Source organism: Pongo pygmaeus, chromosome 15 (genome assembly GCF_028885625.2).
Source record: "Pongo pygmaeus isolate AG05252 chromosome 15, NHGRI_mPonPyg2-v2.0_pri, whole genome shotgun sequence".
Classification (NCBI taxonomy): Eukaryota; Metazoa; Chordata; class Mammalia; order Primates; family Hominidae; genus Pongo; species Pongo pygmaeus.
In genome coordinates this window covers 102,804,969-102,823,931 of record NC_072388.2, presented here as the reverse complement: position 1 = coordinate 102,823,931, position 18,963 = coordinate 102,804,969, and the positions used below count along the sequence as shown (strand labels likewise).

Below are 18,963 nucleotides of genomic sequence, written 5' to 3'. Positions count from 1 at the left end.
GGACACAGGAAGGCGAGGCCTTGTCCGTATGTTCAAAATAGGTTTTAATCATAAGCTTTATATACAAATTGCTGTACAGTCATCTTAATAAAGTGAAATAGTGAGTGAAAAGTAAAGTACAAAACACAAAGCCCCCACGTTCCCCTTGGTGAAGTATCAAAGGATCACTCACAGCCCAGAAGCCCCAAATTAGTGACAAGGTAAGTGGACAGTCTGTAAAACAGGCTAAGGCAAGTGCTGTAAACTGGCTATTAGAGGTGAGCAGGCTCCACTGCAGACCAGAAGCCTGAGTTCCTACTCCCCAAACTGGTTCTGTGGAAGAATTAAATGAAATGAATATTGATGGGCCAGAACCTTCTAGTAAACCTGGGAACTCATAAAAATGGTATATATTATGCTAAAAATAGTGCAGCAGTAGTGTAGCTCAGTCTCTCCCACCCCCAATTAAGTATTGACAATACACAAATTCTAAAACATGAAGCTGTTTAAAGCATTAATAAACTGTGAACATATTGCACTAAATAAGTGAACACTTCTGTTTCTCCAAATACATGAGTTGCATTTCCCAGCACAAGCAGGATTAATGCCTGTGGTACGCAAAGAGCAGGCTCTGCTGTTCCAAGCGACTCAGTCGTGGTGACCACATGTACTCCAAGCTCAGCCCCACGCAGAGTTACTGGTCCCGAGATTCGTAGAGGAGCTTGGCAGCCTGCAGATCAGACAAGATCAACACAGTGAGGCCTGCTTGGTCCTGTGCCTGGTGGAGCCAAGCCTGTGTGCATTTCAGAAGAGATGGCATGGGCACCCCAGCTGAGGGAGAACAGGTTGTGGGGATAGGGGGCAAATGGCAGGACACAGAGCTTCCTCTGGGAAAGGCAAGCTTTTGTCTAAGCCAAAGGGCCCAGCCTCCCTGGCCTGGGCTCAAGTACCTTGTGCATGGCCACTAGCCACGCCACCGCCTGCCTCCTGCCCACATTCGCGTCCTCCACCGCTGTCAGCTTCAGCTGGGTCACACCCTCCGTCCCCGGCACTGTATACTGCAGGAACATGCCTGTGGCCCGTGCGTTGCCTCCTGGAGGAAGGAGATGAGGTAAGACGGCCCAAAGGAGACCCTGAGTGCCCAGGTGGCCACCATCCCCAAGGCGGTGGCCAGGACACCTTCCTAACCTTGTGCTGCTCCAAGAGTAGCCTTGCAGTGAGGGCTGGTGCTCAGGAGCACCCAGGGAACACCATCTCCTCAGGCCTCTGAGGGGAGACCCCAAGCTCACAGTGGGGGTGGGAGAGGGACCAAGACACTCAGCCGGGTGCCCCAGGGCCCGGGACAGACAACAAGAGCCACATCACCACAAGAGGCCTCGTTCTCGGCTAATTGAGGCGCTGCTGTGCCCTGGGGCCTGTGGGGGTTCCTGCCTTCAAAGAACCCCCAGACGACTGGCTCCTGCAGAGGTGCCCACCTGCACCCAGGGCTAGGGGAAGAGTGGAGGCCACCTCAAGAGCGCCCTGGCCACTGACAGGCCAAGCAGATGGTCAGCGTCACAGCTGGCCTCACACCCAGGAGTCAGAGGCCTCAGCCGTCCCACTGTTGAGAAGCAGGGCCAGCACAGAGGGGATTGTCACTACAAAGGCCCAGTGTCAGGGAAATGCCACCCCAGCCTGGTCACGGGCCATCTCCCCAGACCCAGCACACATGTTGGGGACTGGTCTCTGGGACCCAGGCTCCCCGTCTTTGGGCGGTGACCAGCTGTTCCAGTGACAATGACTCAATTCCAGCACTCGCTCCAACAATAAACTGCTGAAGAGAGCGGCTCTTCAGTCAGGACTGGTGTTGAAAGAGACCCATGGGATGCAGCCTCCCTTGAACTTGATGACTTGGGAGGGAAGCCCCATCGTAAGCAATCACCGACCTCTCAGGAGACCCCTCCATCAGACACACGTGCCCCATCAGACACACGTGCCCCATCAGACACACGTGCCCCATCAGACACACGTCCCCCATCAGACACACGTCCCCCATCAGACACACGTCCCCCATCAGACACACGTCCCCCATCAGACACACGTGCCCCATCAGACACACGTGCCCCATCAGACACACGTGCCCCATCAGACACACGTGCCCCATCAGACACACGTGCCCCATCAGACACACGTGCCCCATCAGACACACGTGCCCCATCAGACACACGTGCCCCATCAGACACACGTGCCCCATCAGACACACGTGCCCCATCAGACACACGTCCCCCATCAGACACACGTCCCCCATCAGACACACGTCCCCCATCAGACACACGTCCCCCATCAGACACACGTCCCCCATCAGACACACGTCCCCCCATCAGACACACGTCCCCCATCAGACACACGTCCCCCATCAGACACACGTGCCCCATCAGACACACGTGCCCCATCAGACACACGTGCCCCATCAGACACACGTGCCCCATCAGACACACGTGCCCCATCAGACACACGTGCCCCATCAGACACACGTGCCCCATCAGACACACGTGCCCCATCAGACACACGTGCCCCATCAGACACACGTGCCCCATCAGACACACGTGCCCCATCAGACACACATCCCCCCATCAGACACACATCCCCCATCAGACACATCCCCCCATCAGACACACATCCCCCCATCAGACACACATGCCCCATCAGACACACATGCCCCATCAGACACACATCCATCAGACACACATCCCCCATCAGACACACATCCCCCATCAGACACACATGCCTCCATCAGACACACATGCCTCCATCAGACACACATGCCTCCATCAGACACACATCCCCCATCAGACACACATCCCCCCATCAGACACACATCCCCCCATCAGACACACATCCCCCCATCAGCACTCAGGGCCGGCTCTTCTGCCGGTTGGTGGAGTGGGCACCAAGGCTGCAGTTGGAGGTGCACCGACCACGCTTGGAGGCCTGGGCAACCTATGACATGCTGTCCCCTGGGAGGCCCCGGAACCACACTTTTTTTTCCAAGACGGAGGTTTTGCTCTTGTTGCCCAGGCTGGAGAGCAGTGGCGCGATCTCGGCTCACTGCACCCTCCGCCTCCCGGGTTCAAGCGATTTTCCTGCCTCAGCCTCCTGAGTAGCTGGGATTACAGGCGTGTACCTCCACACCCAGCTATTTTTTTTGTATTTTTAGTGGAGACGGGGTTTCTCCATGTTGGTCAGGCTGGTTTCGAACTCCCGACCTCAGGTGATCTGCCCGCCTTGGCCTCCCAAAGTGCTAGGATTATAGGCATGAGCCACCGTGCCTGGCTTATTATTATTATTATTATTATTTTTTTTGAGTCTCTGTTGCCCAGGCTGGAGTGCAGTGGTGCCATCTCGGCTCACTGCAACCTCTGCCTCCTGGGTTCAAGCGATTCTCCTGCCTCAGCCTCCTGAGTAGCTGGGACTACAGGCACCCACCACCACACCCGGCTAATTTTTGTATTTTTAGTACAGACAGGGTTTCACCATGTTGCCCAGGCTGGTCTCGAACTCCTGACCTCAGGTGATCTGCCCGCCTCAGTCTCCCAACGTGCTGGGGTTACAGGCGTGGGCCACCATGCCGGGCCTCTGGAACCACACACTTTCATAAGCCCGGTTCTATGGTTAGGGCACGCGCCCCCACCCCCGACACTGGGGAACCTTGCCTGTCAGTGTAACGTCCTGCCTGGGCTCTAGAGCAGGGCGACCATGGCTCTGCTCACCGCCTGCATCTGCTTGATAAAGCACCACTGGATCACAGCCATGGCTGTCTGTCACCCTGTCTTCTGCAGCCGCCTCCGCCTTCACCACAGCACATGTGTCTGGCAAAGGTTTACTATCTGGCCTTGAAAGAATGAGTGTGTGGCCTGCCCTACAGGGCCCAGGCTGGCAGGCGGCCCCTTGGCTGCCTTCAGATCAGGGGACTGTTCCTATTGTCCCCACCCCCACCAGAAGACAGAGTGCTGAGGTCTGAAGGGCTCTACTGAGACTGGGCAGAGCGGGGCTCACTGCACCCCCCAAGCCACCACAAGGGGGACACAGTGCCAGAAGCCCTGGGGAGGGTCTGCCCAGGAGAGCAGTCCGGGAGGCTGTGTTGCCCTGGCCTCCTGAGGCACTGGCCTTCATCTGATGCCCCTAAACACTGGCCTTCATCTGAGCCTCAGGCTCCCCAGGAGGAGGCAGGCAGAGAGGGGTGCCTGGGGTGACCCCCACTTCTCCAGACCCTACCCTTTGCACCTGGGCATCTATACCTCGCAGCCTGCTCAAGGCAACCAGCTTGATGCCATCCCAGCTCCACACACATCCCTGAGCTCAGGACAGAACACTGGCCTGGGCGTCTCACCTCATCATTCAGGAGGCTGACAGACGTACCAGGAGAGTCAGGGGTCCCAGGAGGCCACAGTGAGCTGGGGAGCAGCAGGCCTCGGTGGGAAGGGCAATGTTGGGAGAGGCTCCCGAGGGCAGGTGAGCACCCACGCCCCCTGGCCTCAGCCTGTTCAGGGCTGGCAGGTACTGACGGAGAGCTGTCAATTGCAGGGTAGCCCTCCCCCTGAGACAGAACTGACAAAGTACATCTGCTGCGGTATCTTCATGTATGCTTTATAAACCCACTTATCAGATCCAACATCTCTCTTAAGTCAACCAACAAAGTAAGTGAATTCAGGTTTCACAAAGAACCTTGGCATGGACCACCCCGTGGACAGAAGCCAGGTGGCGAGGGGAGAAACGGGCCCGCCGCATGCGGGGAGCCCCAGCGAGGAGGAAGAGGCTGACCTTCAGAGGCAGGCTGGCTCCCCAGGAGGCTGGTGTAAGCGTGAATGTCTTTTTCTATGGCAAGAAGGTGGGCAGGCAGTGGCGAGAAGGAGCAACCAAGAGCCGGTGAGAGAACGGAAGGAAAGCAACATGGGTTACGGCACACGCATCTGTCAGCACAGTTTGCAGATAACGGGATGCGAGCTCCCCATCAGCAGAGTTTAGTGGAGAGGCCCAGGCTGGGCCAAAGCTCACCAGGAAACGCACCAGGGGTTTAGTCTGCACAGACTTCTGCAGGAGGAGGGCTGAAGGGCTGGCTCCCGATGAGCCACCACTCAGACCTTTTTGGGGATCTCAGTTATTGCATTTGGGGCTTTATCCTTGGTTTGAGTCCAACAATAAACGGAGTGATACATTAGAGCATTTAGAGCAGAGGAAATCATTACGACATGCTGAGGCAAATTTCCCTTTGTTGTCTTACAGTTTAAGTCTCCACTCACCTGGCAAGTTCTAAAGCCACTGAGTAAATACAGGCCCCGCAAAAGAGTAAAGGCAGATTGTCCTGGAAACCCAGCAGACCCCGCTCCTCAGGGCGGCTGCCTGATCCCAAAAGTGCATGCTCCTCGTCACCCACGCATGGCACCAAACCCTCCTGGCTTAGGAAAGGACGTGCTGGCATTTACCTCCAGGAGGGAAGCCTTCTGTGAGGATCTGCACGGTGGAAATGTGTACGATTTCGATTTCACAGTGGCTGTCTCCATCCAGAAACAAGTATCTACATCAAATCAAAGTGTCCAAATCGGGTCACTCTCAGGCTCAGTGCCACCGAGGCTCCCGGTCTGTGACAATGCTGCCCCGTGCCAAGCAGGATCCGGCTCTTACCTCTGGTTATTGGAAAGACGACAAGTCATAGTTTCAGGTTTCTCTGAGTTTCCAAACGTGACGAGGAAGGTTGCTCCTTGGGAACACAAAAACAAACGTGAGAACAGGGCCTGCTTCTTTTCCACCTAACCCTTCCCACGAGTACCAGTAGGAGACGCACGCACAGAGGACAGAGTAAAAACAGCGAGAAACAAACCACAGCTTTGTTCTAAGGACCCCTTCAGCTGAGCAAAAAGGCAGTCATGGATCAAGGGTTTAAGAGGTAAACCAAAAGGCGCTGCTCTAGACAGGTTCTGCTTGCTTACAAGCTCCTAGAAATTCTTTTACATCCTTCAAAGGATGCAGGGAATTCATCACCAAGGTCCAATCAAAGAACAATAAACCCCTCTGCTCACACATCCTAAGAGCTGGCAGGACAGGACCAAGACAGGAGAAAGGAGGTACAACAAAGCCCACCGTCCAGCCAGGGACCATGCCCGTTTCACACAGGACAGAGCTGTGGGCAAGAAGGCAGGTGGTTCCAGACCCCACGGCGGGCAGGCAGGGGACAGGAGGCTGGGACGGCAGTGGCCAGAGGTGGGCGGGCAGTGGGGAGAAGGCGCTGCTCGTTGCTCAGAGATTCCAGGAAGGCACACCCTAAGCCCCTGGAGAGTGCCCTTCTCCCACACCAGGTCCCCAGAGATGGCTCAAAACCGGATCTGCATCGTGCTACTGGGCAAAGGTCTCCGGACTCTCATCGAGGCGCCACAGTGGTCGCAAACGCCCGAGCACCGGCGCCGGGTTCCACCTGGGGGAAGGGGGAAGGTGCTGCCTGGGCCCAGGGCCTCCCCTCCCACCTGATGGACGTGCCCAGCGGAGTCAGCACCAACATTTTAGACGATATTCCGTCTCTGAAAAGAAGGGAAGGCTCTGTAACTGCTTCTAAACGAATCCAGAAGAAAACGGGGAAGGGAGGGAAGGCGAGAGAACGTCAAAGAGAAGCAGAACGCCCTGTGCACAGCCCACAGCATCGCCACAGACACGAGGAGCCGGCTGGCGGAGCGCGCAGGACTGTGCAGGACCCCCGTCCTTACCGCTCAGGAGCACTTTGAGCTGCTTGTCGTAGAACTCCGCCTCCTTGTGGGACACCAGGGCGCACTCCGCGCACTGCCGCACGGGGTCCACAAAGCACATGCGCCGCAGCGGCACCTTCTGGCTGCAGCACCTGTCGCAGAAGCACTTCCCGCAGCGGCGACAGTGGTGCTGGGCAGATGCGGGAGGATTGGCAGTGAGGAGGAGCAGGGAACAGGCGGCCCCGGGTGTGGCCCCGGCTGGCCTGGCACTCCCCGGGCCACGCCTAAACGCGAGGCCCCCGTGCCGGCCGCTGCACACGCGCACCTCCTGACGCCAGCCCCTGGGCTCCCCACCACACAGCAGGGATCCGCCTCACCTGGGAAATGAGGCCCTTTTTTCAAAATCATGGATCAAGATAGCTGTTTTTCAGCTCTTTCTTTCAACTACGCAAGTCCCACTGCTTAGGACGCCCTCGGGCCTCGGGGCGCCATGAGCTGGGCACACATTAGGGGCAAGACACTTCGCGAGGGCAAAGCGGCACGGGGACAGGGCGGAGGGGACGGGGGAGGCGGGGGGGTGGGCAGGTGGGTGCACAGGCCTTGCAAGCTGCACCCCCACCCCATGGCGTCCGGCAGAATCAGCACAGTCAACTTTCCACGGAAACAGGGCATGGCTGACACTCAAAACGAGCCATAATGGCTGGGCGTGGTGGCCCACACCTGTAATCCCAGCACTTTGGGAGGCCGAGGTGGGAGGATCATTTGAGGTCAGGAGTTCGAGACCAGCCTGGCCAACACGGTGAAACCCCATCTCTACTAAAAATATAAACATTAGCCAGGTGTGGTGGCAAGCCCCTGTAATCCCAGTTACTCAGGAGGCTGAGGCAGGAGAATCACTTGAACCCGAGAGGCAGAGGTTGCAGTGAGCCGAGATGGAGCCACTGCACTCCAGCCTGGGCGACAAGAGCAAAATTCCGTTAAAAAAAAAAAAAAAAAAAAAAAACGAGCCATAAGATGACATCCGTCCCCTGCCAGAAGGAGCAGCTGTCCTGTTGGGGCCCCTCCCCTCTTCCCACCACCCCCACTCAGCGGTCTCAGCTCACCTTTCTGGTGAGAAAGTCAAACTTGGCGTCACACTGCATACATCTCCGACACTAGGAAAGAGACGACAAAGTGTTAAAACCCAGCTTAGTCACTCACCACGTCGCTGGGGCACGACCACGGGCTGCTGAGAAAGCTGGGCCCTGCCACCTCCCCATGCACCCAAGCAGCCTGAGGCAGGCAGGGTTGTGACGCAGGACGGTGGACTGGCCGCCTGTGCCCAGGCTCCGGAGCCAATGCGGTGGGGTGCAGGCTGCTCCAAGGCCCGCGGGAGATGCACCCAGCGTACCCATGGGGCCTAAGGTGGGCTTGGGGTTTGACTGTCTCGCAGCAGAGCATGCATCCTGGCACTTCAGGTTCCTCCACACTGGACCCAACAGCAGTTCACCTTAACACCACCTTTTTGGCCCTGCTCCTGTTACTGGAACCAAAGAGCAACGCCACGAAGCGACTAGGAAATCCACAGCAGGAGCCAACCTAAACCCCTAAACCAGGGGAGGCTGTGCTAGCTCCCACTTCACAAACGAGGCGAGCATGGGGAGCTGCTGATTCTGGGGCTGTGTGCCAGCCGGCAAAAGCCCAGGTATCTGAGACATAAAGCTTATTATTCTGGTTCTTTACTTGGAGTCCTGGCGTGTGTGCCCTGACCCCCGCCTGTGAGGGAACCTCTGGAAGCAGCTGAAGCACACGCAGGCCGGTGTGTGTCACGGGGGCGGGTGCCAGGCCTGGGGACACCCTGAAGATGCTTCCTCAGCTGGAGGACCCAGGCGCAGGGAAGCTCTAAGACTCACAAGCCAGGGCTCAGAGTCTTTGTTGGCAAAGAGTGTTCTATGCACACAGAATGTACAAAGGCGGACAGAAACAGGAAGGTGTCTGGGCTCAGGGCCCCCCAGGAATTCTGACAGCACAAGACCTGGGAACTGGGCTGGTGGCCATGGGGCTCACTTTCCCCAAGGGGTCACAGCAGGCCTGAAGCCCCATGGCAAGGTGGTGCTGTCCTGGCACCTCAGACGCTTGGTCGGCCTCAGGGTGAAGGTGCAATTGAAATCAATCAGTTAGAAATAAAACAGATTTAAGATGCTCCCTGCATTTCCACTGCTTCACTTGACTAGACAAAAAAACTTGTCACCGAAGCGCAGGGTACGTTTACCAAGCACCCAGAGACACACGTGGCGGTCTATGCTGAAGCCCCCCACTGACGCTGGGCTCTCAGCCCCTGCCAGAAGGCCCTCACTGAGGAGGCCACAAGCCCAAGGTCACGCCCCACTGTGGGCAGCCATGGCCACCGGGCCAACTCCTTAGAAAAACCAGCCAGGCCTCCAAGCTCCCGAGGGCTGCAGAGACCTCAGGACTGGCCACGGCCCAGCTTCTCGCAGCAGCCCCAGATGGAGCGCTGCCCGGTGAGGTGCTGCTCACGCACGACCACCACAGAGCCTGCTTCTGAGGGGCGTGGGTCCCAGCTGTGCCTGCCGCCTCCGCTTAGAACAGCAAGCCGGATGCGGTGACCACTTGCAGGGGGTTCCTAGCTCGAACCTCCTCATGAGCACGGGATGAAGTCACCGTGAACACGCTCACCCTCAGCACCAAAGGCACGGAACTCCCAAACCTCAGCTGGGAAGGCTCCGTCCTGGCCTGGCCGCCTCCTGCTCACTCCAGATGGCAGGGGGACCCTGACGCCGGCATGAGCGCAGCATGAGGACACCGCCATCGCCGCCAGCTCCCCCGCTCTAACAGCAGGGACTTCAGCCCAAGGGGAAGACATTCAGACCTGCCTCTGAAGGGAATCTGTGTCACCGTGCATTCTTTCAACAGAGTGAAGGACACTTTTGCCATGAAAATAGTCCCTGGATTTGGTGAGCCAGTACAGCCTTTTTCAAAGCTGGCCCTCGGTGCTGCCCACCCGCTCCCCAACAGGCCCTTCAGCAGCACATGGGTGCTGCGGGACCCAGGACGCCTCGCCTCCCTTAGCTTCATGAGAACAAGACCCTCGTGCTCTGGGGTCCTTGGTAAGGATGAAACAAGAAGGTCCCAGCGAGGCTGCTGCCTGGTGTGACAAGCACACCCTGCTTTGGTCCTCGCTGTCAGAGACCTCGGTGGGGGGTGGTGAACTGGAAACAGGTGTGGGTTAAATGAACCAGCGACGGAACAGTGTGACTCAAAGGGGTCCTCTTGGGAGAGATGGAGGGTCTTTTGGCTTCTGATGATTAAGGACTTGGCTGAATATTGACCAAGAATCATCCATGTTCAAAGCACAATAATCCTCAAAAGAGATGTAACAGAAGATCTTCGCTCCATGAAGAGCCCCCTTTTCCCTTCTGGGGGAAGGAGGAGGCCCCCAAATGAGACCAGGAATTACCTGGCGAGCATAAACTGAGGGCCTGAAGTCTTGAAAAGGAGGCAGACTGGAGGTGGCCACATCATTACCAAGCCACACAAGAGCTCAGACGTCTTATCTAACGCGAGAGCCGCCTCAGAGCTCCATCAAGGACAGACGAGCTGTGCTGGCACCGACAAGCAGCTGACAGGACTCGGCCCCTCCGTGGGAAAGCTGCTCCCACACGCATGGTACTGCTCCAGCCCAACTCTGGGCCGGCGAACGCTGCTGGGGCTGATTCCACAACGAGGCAGGCAAGGCCTGTGGGGTCACCAGGGCCGAGCACCTTCTGGAACACAGGCCCCTGGGTCCAAGCCCGGGTGGGGACCGCGCGGCCGCCCAATCCCCCAGCGCCTCTGACATGGCTGCACAGCCTCCCTGTGGTCTGGGGGCCCAGCCATGGATCCTCCACCACCCCACACTGATCCTCTCCCTCACAGGCATGGGGACTCTTCCCTGCGCTGCACCCCTCCTCTGGGAAGTCCAACCCCTTCTCTGAGCCCCAGAAGACGCTGGTGCAGGGGAGCTGCTCCGATGCGGCGCCATCACAGCCGCCACCCTCACCGTGTCCCTGCCACCCTGCACTCTGCAAAGGCAGGGGCCTCCCTCCAGCCTGCGGGACCCACACACGCAGCACAGGAAGCCTGCAGCCCCTCCACAGGGGGCTCGGAGACAGTCCACATCAGGTGCCAAGTGCCCACTGTGCTTAGTTGGCAGAACAGAGTCTGGTGGTCCTGGGACTCTGCAGATGCTTCTGGAAGGAGTCCTCTGGGGCCCACAGCCACATGTGCACCCTCGCTGTAGGAGGACAGAGGTCCCGGCTGTGGCGCACATCAGGGGCCCTTCACACGCCATTCTGCAGCAAGGACTGGCCCGTCGTGACCCACACGAGGGCCTCATCCCTGCCGAGTTCCATGTCACCACTGCCCCAACTCAGGCAGGCAGGTCCTGAGCTTTGTGAGATCCCACGACCAGCCTTTTTTTTGTTTCCCTTTGCTTTTAAGCTGCTTCCTGGACTTGGAAACTGGGCCTGGCCCACCTCAGCCTTCTGGAAGCATCTACAAAGTCCAGCTGGCAGCTCTGCCAGGGGCTCCCTGCCCACGGGCTGTGGGCGTTGGCTGGCTGTTCCCCGCCCTGATTGTGCTTCAGCCCAGCCCTGCCATTGCCCTCGAATGGGCCTGTCGGTTCCGGAACGTTCTGCCTGCTGTGCGGTGGCACAGTCCCTGCCTCTGTGTGGTGGCCCCTTCCCTGACCCCAGACATCCACTAGCCACAGAATCCACTAGAATCTGCTAGAGAAAGCTTCACAGGGGTTTTAACTCTGAACTTAAGCAAACACGAAGCCACGTTATCACCAGGTTCCAGTGAGAATAACTGTTGATGGTCTCCATGGTAACCCTGGCCCACAGTGCCCGACTGGAGGGGAGAGCGCTCAATATTCTCAGCAGACGGCGGTGAAGGAGGACTGCTTTTCACATTAACCGTGCAGTTTGTGTTTGGGCAAGCTGAAAGGCCAATTTCTAAATATAACACCACACTGCTGGAGCAGTGGCTCACACCTGTAATCCCAGCACTTTGGGAGGCTGAGGCAGGAGGATCACTTGAGCCCAGGAGTTTAAGACTAGCCTGGGCAACACAGCAAGACCCTCTCTACGAACACTTTTTTTTTTTTTTTTTTTTTTTGAGACGGAGTCTGTTGCCCAGGCTGGAGTGCAGTGGCACAATCTCGGCTCACTGCAAGCTCTGCCTCCCGGGTTCACGCCATTCTCCTGCCTCAGCCTCCCGAGTGGCTGGGACTACAGGCGCCCGCTACCACGCCCAGCTCATTTTTTGTATTTTTAGTAGAGACAGGGTTTCACCGTGTTAGCCAGGATGGTCTCGATCTCCTGACCCCGTGATCTGCCTGCCTCGGCCTCCCAAAGTGCTGGGATTACAGGCGTGAGCCACCGTGCTGGCCTGAACATTTTTTTTAAATGAGCCAGGCGTGGTGGTGGTGCACACCTGTAGTCCCAGCTACTTGGGAGGCCGAGCTGGGAGGACAGCTTGAGCCCAGGAGGTCGAGGCTGCAGTGAGCCATGCTCACGCCACTGCGCTCCAGCCTGGGAAGCAGAGTGAGACCCTGTCTCAAAAAAAAAAAAAAAAAAAAAAGAGACACAGACCACACCTAGGATTTGCCCCCTTAAAAATATAAGTGATCCAGAAGTTTATTACTCTAAATAACCAATGAGCTTAGATGTATAGATTTTTAAATAAGGTAATTTCCTATTGATTATATTAGTGAAAGAAATTTTAAAAATTATCAACAGAGCAATTTAATATGAAACAAAGCAATGGATGAAGACATAAGGTAAAACTACTGCCAAATACCTACCCCGCCAGTAAGCACGCCCCGCAAAGGAAGCGCAGGCACAGCAAGCCGGGCACCAGACCAGGCTCCCACCAGCGCCTCCTTTAATTGGACCCCACAGCTCTGATGTTCAGTGAAACAGCTATTTTAGGAGCTAGAGAGAATACACCAAAGCCCAGAAACCAAGTGTGATTCATCCGTTTTCACCGTAGGTGGCCAGCGGTGTCTGGAATGCCAGCCTCTGTCTGCGTCACATCCCAGGTACACATGTGTCACCACCAGGGTGGGCTGGAGCAGACTTTCAAACCAGCACATTCGCTGGGGAAACCAAAACCTCCAAGAACAACCCAATGAAACAGGCCTCAAGACGTTTAGTGAGGAAAATGAATAAATAAATAATAAAGGTGTTTAGTGAGGGCCACAAGGCCAGAGGTGCAGGCTGTGACAAACACACAGAGACGAAGAGGGAGACTGAGGCAGGGTCAGCTTGGGCAGTGCCCCTAATAACACCCATCTGCTGCCCGACCCTCTTGCCCAAGCCAAGCAGATAAGCCCGCTAATGACAGACACTGCCCCCTGGGATGGACGGCGGGGCCCAAGTGCTCTCCAGGAGCCCTCTGTGCCCTGTGCAGTGGCGTCACGGAGGCAGCCTCGGCCCAGGCCTCTCTGGGGCGCCTGGCACTCACTTCCACAGGAGGCCTCCGCGGCCACCTTGCACAGGCTTGGCGGGAAGCTGAATGGACACAGAAGGAGCTGTCTCAAGGGAAGTGGGGCTAAGAGGGAGCGAGGACCAGGGCAGGCACATGCAGACGGCTCCCAGTGAAATTTCGGAACACACTTCTCCTGGCTGCCTACAGGAGTCAGAGCCCTGGGCGCTTGTCCCCTCCTTGCTAGTCCAGTAAACCACAACTGACTTGCACCCACCCTGCCAGATGACATGCTCGGAGGCGGTCAAGGCAGATGCCATAAACTAGGCTTCCCCGTGGGTAAGCAAGATGGCCACGAGCAATGAAAGAAGAAACCAGGTCAGGCGTGGTGGCCATACCTGTAATCCCGGCACTTCGGGAGGCCGAGGTGGGAGGACTGCTTGAGCTCAGGAGTTTCAGACCAGCCTGAGCAACACAGCACAACCCTGGCTCTACAAAATAAAACCTAAAAATCAGCCGGGCGTGGTGGCGGGTGCCTATGGTCCCAGCTACTCGGGAGGCTGAGGCAGGAGAACGGCTTGAACCTGGGAGGCAAAGGCTGAAGTGAGCCGAGATCGCACCACTGCACTCCAGCCTGGGCGACAGTGAGACTCCGTCTCAAACAAAACAAAAAAGAGAAATCATGAAACCAAGCGCTCCTCCACAGTGAAGCAGACACCAGCACGGAGCTCCTTAGAGACCTGCAGGTCGAGATCCGCTCCCCAACTCTAATGCAACAGGAACAGCCCCTCGAGGGTCACAGGGCAGCTCCTCAGAACCAGCACCCGGCCCACCCCAGAGTGGGGTTTGGCAGCACGCAAGAAACCATAAGCGCCTCCACCCTCAAGGTCAGTATAGTATAGTTTAGGGAATTTAAATGGATGTTCAAAAAAAGTTACCATAAAAAGAACCAAGTCTCAGGACACGGGCCGGACATGGACATAGGCCTGCCCTCCCTTTGAGGCTGGGGTGACAAAGGACATCAGGCCCCACCACGCACTCTGAGCTCCCACACTACAGTGAGAAGCATCACCCACTGGCTGGTGGGGCTCCCACAGTCAACTAATTCTCAGCCCCCCCAAGAACTCGCCAATCAAAAAACAATTTAAATGCATGTACCAATGCACCTTTACTGAAAGACAATCATGTTTAACTGGTAGAGCGTAACCCCTACAAACAGAAAAGGAAACCACGTCAAAGATTTACCTCATTAGTTAATGAGAGAACCAATAAGACTGACTAAAAACCCAGTTCAAAGGAGAATCCAAAGAGCAGACATGGATACAGGCTGTGAGGAAGGAAGATATGAATTGTAAACTGGCTCCTCTCGCAGGGACCCCGCAGTGGGGTGTGTGAGAGAGGACGTCAGCTTCACCTCTGAGGGACAAAATCTACTTGCATCTCAGGGACTAGAAACACGTGCGTTACTATCAGTTTTCTACGATTTGAAGCTGTCAGACAGTTTGAAGATGGTGACAGGTGCAGACACTATGATCGCATCCTGCGAGGGCTATGCTAAAGGCGGCCTGGCCTCCCACAGGATGCCCAGGAATCCTTTTTTGTGGCTTCAAAGTCTCAGTTTTACCTAACATCAGTAAAAGCTCTCCAGCCTGGGTGACACAGCAACACTTTGTCTCAAAAAAGAAAAAGCTCTTGGCCAGCTACAGGGACCCTTGAGAAGCTCGCCGGTGTCCCTGGCAGTATCTCATGAGGCTGCTGGTTCCCAGAACACCTGCGGAGGCTCTGGCAGCCCCTGGTACCTCACAAGGGTGAGCTTTACCCAAGCGCTGAGATCCTGGAAACAATTATGAAACCCCCCACCCTTCAGTGTGCTGGGAAAGCCTTCCGCCGAGAACCACCCTCCCCGTACGAGCCAGAGGAGATCACAGATGCCCCCTTGTTTACCTGCAGCAGGGCCCTCCAAATTCCCATTCTCTGCCTCAGAAAACACTGGCCATTTCTCCTCATGATCAACTGGAACACATTCCCTTACCTGGACTTTTTTTTTTTTTTTTTTTTTTTTGAGACAGAGTCTTGCTCTGTCACCCAGGCTGAAGTGCAGTGGCACAACCTTGGCTCACTGCAACCTCTTCCCGGTTCAAGTGATTCTCCTGCCTCAGCCTCCTGAGTAGCTGGGATACAGGCACACACCACCACACCCGACTAATTTTTGTATTTTTATTTTTATTTTTATTTTTTTTGAGACGGAGTCTCGCTTGGTCGCCCAGGCTGGAGTGCAGCTGCACGATCTCAGCTCACTGCAACCTCTGCTTCCTGGGTTCAAGTGATTCTCCTGTCTCAGCCTCCCGAGTAGCTGGAATTACAGGCACACACCACCACGCCCAGCTAATTTTTGTATTCTGGCCTCAGCTCTCTGATCTGCTGGAGGTCCTGACCCTCCACTGGCCCATCCCACCTCCCTAGCTTGATTCTTTCTAGCCTTGGCCACTCCTCCCTGCAAAGGAAAAGCCCTGTCCAGCCTGGCCTGTGAGACCCTCGCAGAACTCAGGGTCCCCTGTTCTCCCTGCTGCACAGCCCCAGACGCCTCTAAGCAACAGTCCTCACTTCAGATCTCTCCTCATCCGAGTCCAGGCTCGTGATCAGAGACGAACGTGCTCCCTCCTCCCTGGTTCTGAATCTAGAGTATATATCAAAGTGTCAACCCGCCACCATGGAGCTGCGGTCATTGCTTCTGCCAGCACCACGGATGGGAGGTGCACCATGGAGGGGTGCACAGCGGCAAGGATTTTAAGGATAAAACTCAGGATCTCAGCTGCTTGTGACAAGCCCAGATGGCTGCACGCCCGGACCGCCCACCCCCAAGCCCACTGCCTTGCGTCAGTGTCGGATATTTGATGGCAGAGTCAGACAAGCCCCAGAGATCATCTGAGGCTTCCTTCACACCCCCAAAGCACCTCTATCCAAAGTGGTGTCGCACGAAGCCTTACACACCGCCTCTGCCTCCCCAGCCCCACAGGTTCCTGAGGAGGCACAGACTGGAGAAACGATTCTCAACTGGTTCTGCGTCAGAGCCTTGAGAATCTGAGAGCTGCAGGCCACCTCTCTGAGAAAGGTGCATGTGTGCACACGCTCTCCAGGGGGTTTTTGCAGCATTTTAAAGGGATAACCCTCATGGGCCTAAACTGATAAACCAGCCGGGTCAGGCAGCTGGTATTCGGGAGATGAGCAATGGGCTGGATTCAGACTCCCCTGGCTAAGGACAGAGCCAGAATGAAAATGGACCAACACGTTTACAGATCCGACGATGATGCCGATCGGCACAAGGCCACCAAGCCAAGGACAACGTTACCCACCTGCCAAGTTCTACCAAATTCTCCTCTCCCCATTCCAAACCACCTCAAATAAACCTATTTCCCACAACTGGTTATCTGCACATTTGAGTCACCTCCCAACAATCACCTTAGCGGCCCCAAGCATGCAGCCAGCACAGTGTAGCTCAGTGTCCCCTTCAGCATCGCCACATGCCAGGTGACTGTTACCGTACGTGTCCCCTCGAGCTACTGCAACTAAAGCTGGACTCTATTCCAAATCTTCCAGCCCTTACTGCCCCGTTCTAAGTTCCTCCAGAACACTGTCTTTGGTCGTTTCTGGCCCGTAAGACCATGCTCCAACGAAATTCACAACACAAAACTCAGAGACAAAGTCCATCTTCATTAGAATGGTTTCTCTGTCCCCCAGGCCTGCCCAATGCTAGGACCTCCCTCAGCTGCTCAGATCCCAATTAATCATCCAAACATGGTGGGGGACTCTGGAGGGGTATCCTGCCACCACGCCAATGTGGGAATGAATCTTCTCTTCCACGAGGGGCGCCACCTTGACTCAAGTGTTTCAACTCCACTCGGTCGGAAGTCGCCGCGGGACTTCCACAGTGCCTCAGCAGAGGCCACAAAGAAAGGCAGGGAAAAATGCTAAACAATTCAGCTGATACCAGAAGGGCTCTGGAAGAGAGAATGAAGGAAGGGAACACAGTGGTTAACTAAAAAACAGAATCGTAAGATCAGTGCATGTGCACAGTAGGGAGAAAGAAATTGTGCTTTGGTGGAAATCTCTGCCTCATCTTGGCCACACTTTCTCACATGCTCCATACGGTTCATACAGATGTGGAGTATTTCTGTGCTATTAAGAGTTCATTACACCATAAATACAATTTTCACTTGTCAACTTAAAAGTAAATTTTTAAAAAGATGTCGTAGGAGGATGACTGGGGAAAAGTGTCTAAAAAGACTCCTTAGGGTGGCGATACTGGGGAGAGGTGAGCAGCACTAGTCTCGACTCTCCAGGACATGTTCGGTGACCGGAGACGGCTCCGTACACTGTAGATGCCAGAGACACTTCCCCAGAGTCACTCGAATTCCGTCCTGTCCCCGAGGCTCTGTGGCCGCCCACCCCCCCACCAAGCCTCCGACCAAGCTTCAATGAACCCAGTCAATTAGTGCTACTTTGACTTCTTGAACCTAGTTCCAACGTCTGCTTAGTTCTATCACTGAAGGAATTAAACGAATCTGTAACATGTGTTAAGCATGAAAGTCATATTACAAAAATTCTTTTTCTCCCCCAATTTTTTTTTTATCGTGGTAAAATCCACAGAACAGAAACTGGACACACCTGTTAGCGCACAGCCAGTGGGATTAAATGCACTCGGGGCCTTCCTAGTTGGCCAAGGGGCTGGTGTGAGGCAAAGGCACCTCCGATCAGGTCACAGGGAACCCCGCGGGAGGCCCAGCGGATGACCTGGCTCAGGGACCCCACGCCCACGCCCCAATGTCTGCAGGAGTGGCCTGGGCAACTCCCGCCGTGTCTGGGCCTATGGGAAACGGGTGCAAATCTGCGGTCTCCTTCAAACTGTCCAGTGGGCGACTGCGATCTCGCTTCCGAGGTGGAGGGTGGTGTAGACGAAGGGAAAGTGGGGGCAGCCTGGCCCGCAGAGTGGGTCCTGGCCCTCCTCCCGAGCAGGAGGTGGCTTCAGAACCGGCCACCCGCCCGCGGCACCGACGCCTCCCCCGGTTCCCGGGAGGGACCCCTGCGGGGCCGCCAGCTCCAGCGCTTCCGCGGACAGCACGCGCCCTCCCCACCGAGCCTGGGAGGAACGCGCTCCGCCTTCCACTTTCTCGGGAGCGAGCCCCAGCTCTCGGGACGCAGTCCACACGCGCTAGCCCAGCACGAACCGGCCTCGGGCAGGGCCGCACCCACCCCCGGGACCAGCCCGCGCCCCGCACCCCGCCTCCCGGCGCCCGCCCTGGACAGGTGCAGGGCCTCCTGCCCTCCCGGGACCCCCGCACCGGGACCCCGCGCGCCTCCCGCCCTCCCCGCGGGCGTAGGAGCCTGAGGCGGCGGTCCGGGGACGCGGCCAACCTGGGAGAGAGCGCGGCGGGGGCCAGCTGGGGAAGGAGCCGCCGGGAGGAGGAGGGGGCGTCGCGGGAGCCTGGAAGCCAGCGGGGCCAGGCCGGGGCGGCGGGGCGGCTCGGAGGCGCGGGCCGGGGCGATGGCCACCCACCTCCTTGTCCGGGACCCACTGCGGCTCCTCCAGACCGAACGGGCTTCCGAAGGCGCGGTGCTCGGGCACCATGCGCAGGCCGCTCGGGGAGCGCACCAGCTTCTTCGCGTCGCGGCGCGCGGACACCTCGGAGGACATGACGCCGCCTCAGCCTCTCGGGCAGCGGCCCCGCACCCGGCCCCTCGCCCAGCCCAGGGCACCGCCCGCCCCGCCCCGGTCCGCACGCGGCTGACAGCGCCGGCGTCCAAT

The 18,963-nt window shown here is 56.8% G+C and overlaps 1 protein-coding gene across 3 annotated transcripts; it reads right to left on the bottom strand.

The window, feature by feature from the left end:
- Nucleotides 1–27: 27 nt before the first annotated feature.
- On the bottom strand, nucleotides 28–18,929 carry ZFYVE21 (zinc finger FYVE-type containing 21). 3 transcript variants are annotated; one of them, XM_054449447.2, is made up of 8 exons: nucleotides 18,715–18,919; nucleotides 7,796–7,846; nucleotides 6,714–6,882; nucleotides 5,641–5,716; nucleotides 5,442–5,533; nucleotides 4,780–4,833; nucleotides 930–1,072; nucleotides 28–709 (listed from the first exon to the last, which is right to left on the bottom strand). In XM_054449447.2, the coding sequence occupies exons 1-8, from the start codon at nucleotides 18,850–18,852 to the stop codon at nucleotides 674–676; spliced, it is 759 nt and encodes a 252-aa protein (XP_054305422.1). In that variant the 5' UTR covers nucleotides 18,853–18,919; the 3' UTR covers nucleotides 28–673. The 3 variants fall into 3 exon arrangements, with proteins under 3 accessions (XP_054305422.1, XP_054305423.1, XP_054305421.2); XM_054449448.2 differs by lacking the exon at nucleotides 4,780–4,833 and having other exon boundaries at nucleotides 18,715–18,923; XM_054449446.2 differs by lacking the exons at nucleotides 4,780–4,833; nucleotides 5,442–5,533 and having other exon boundaries at nucleotides 18,715–18,929.
- Between the last annotated feature and the right edge of the window lie 34 nt (nucleotides 18,930–18,963).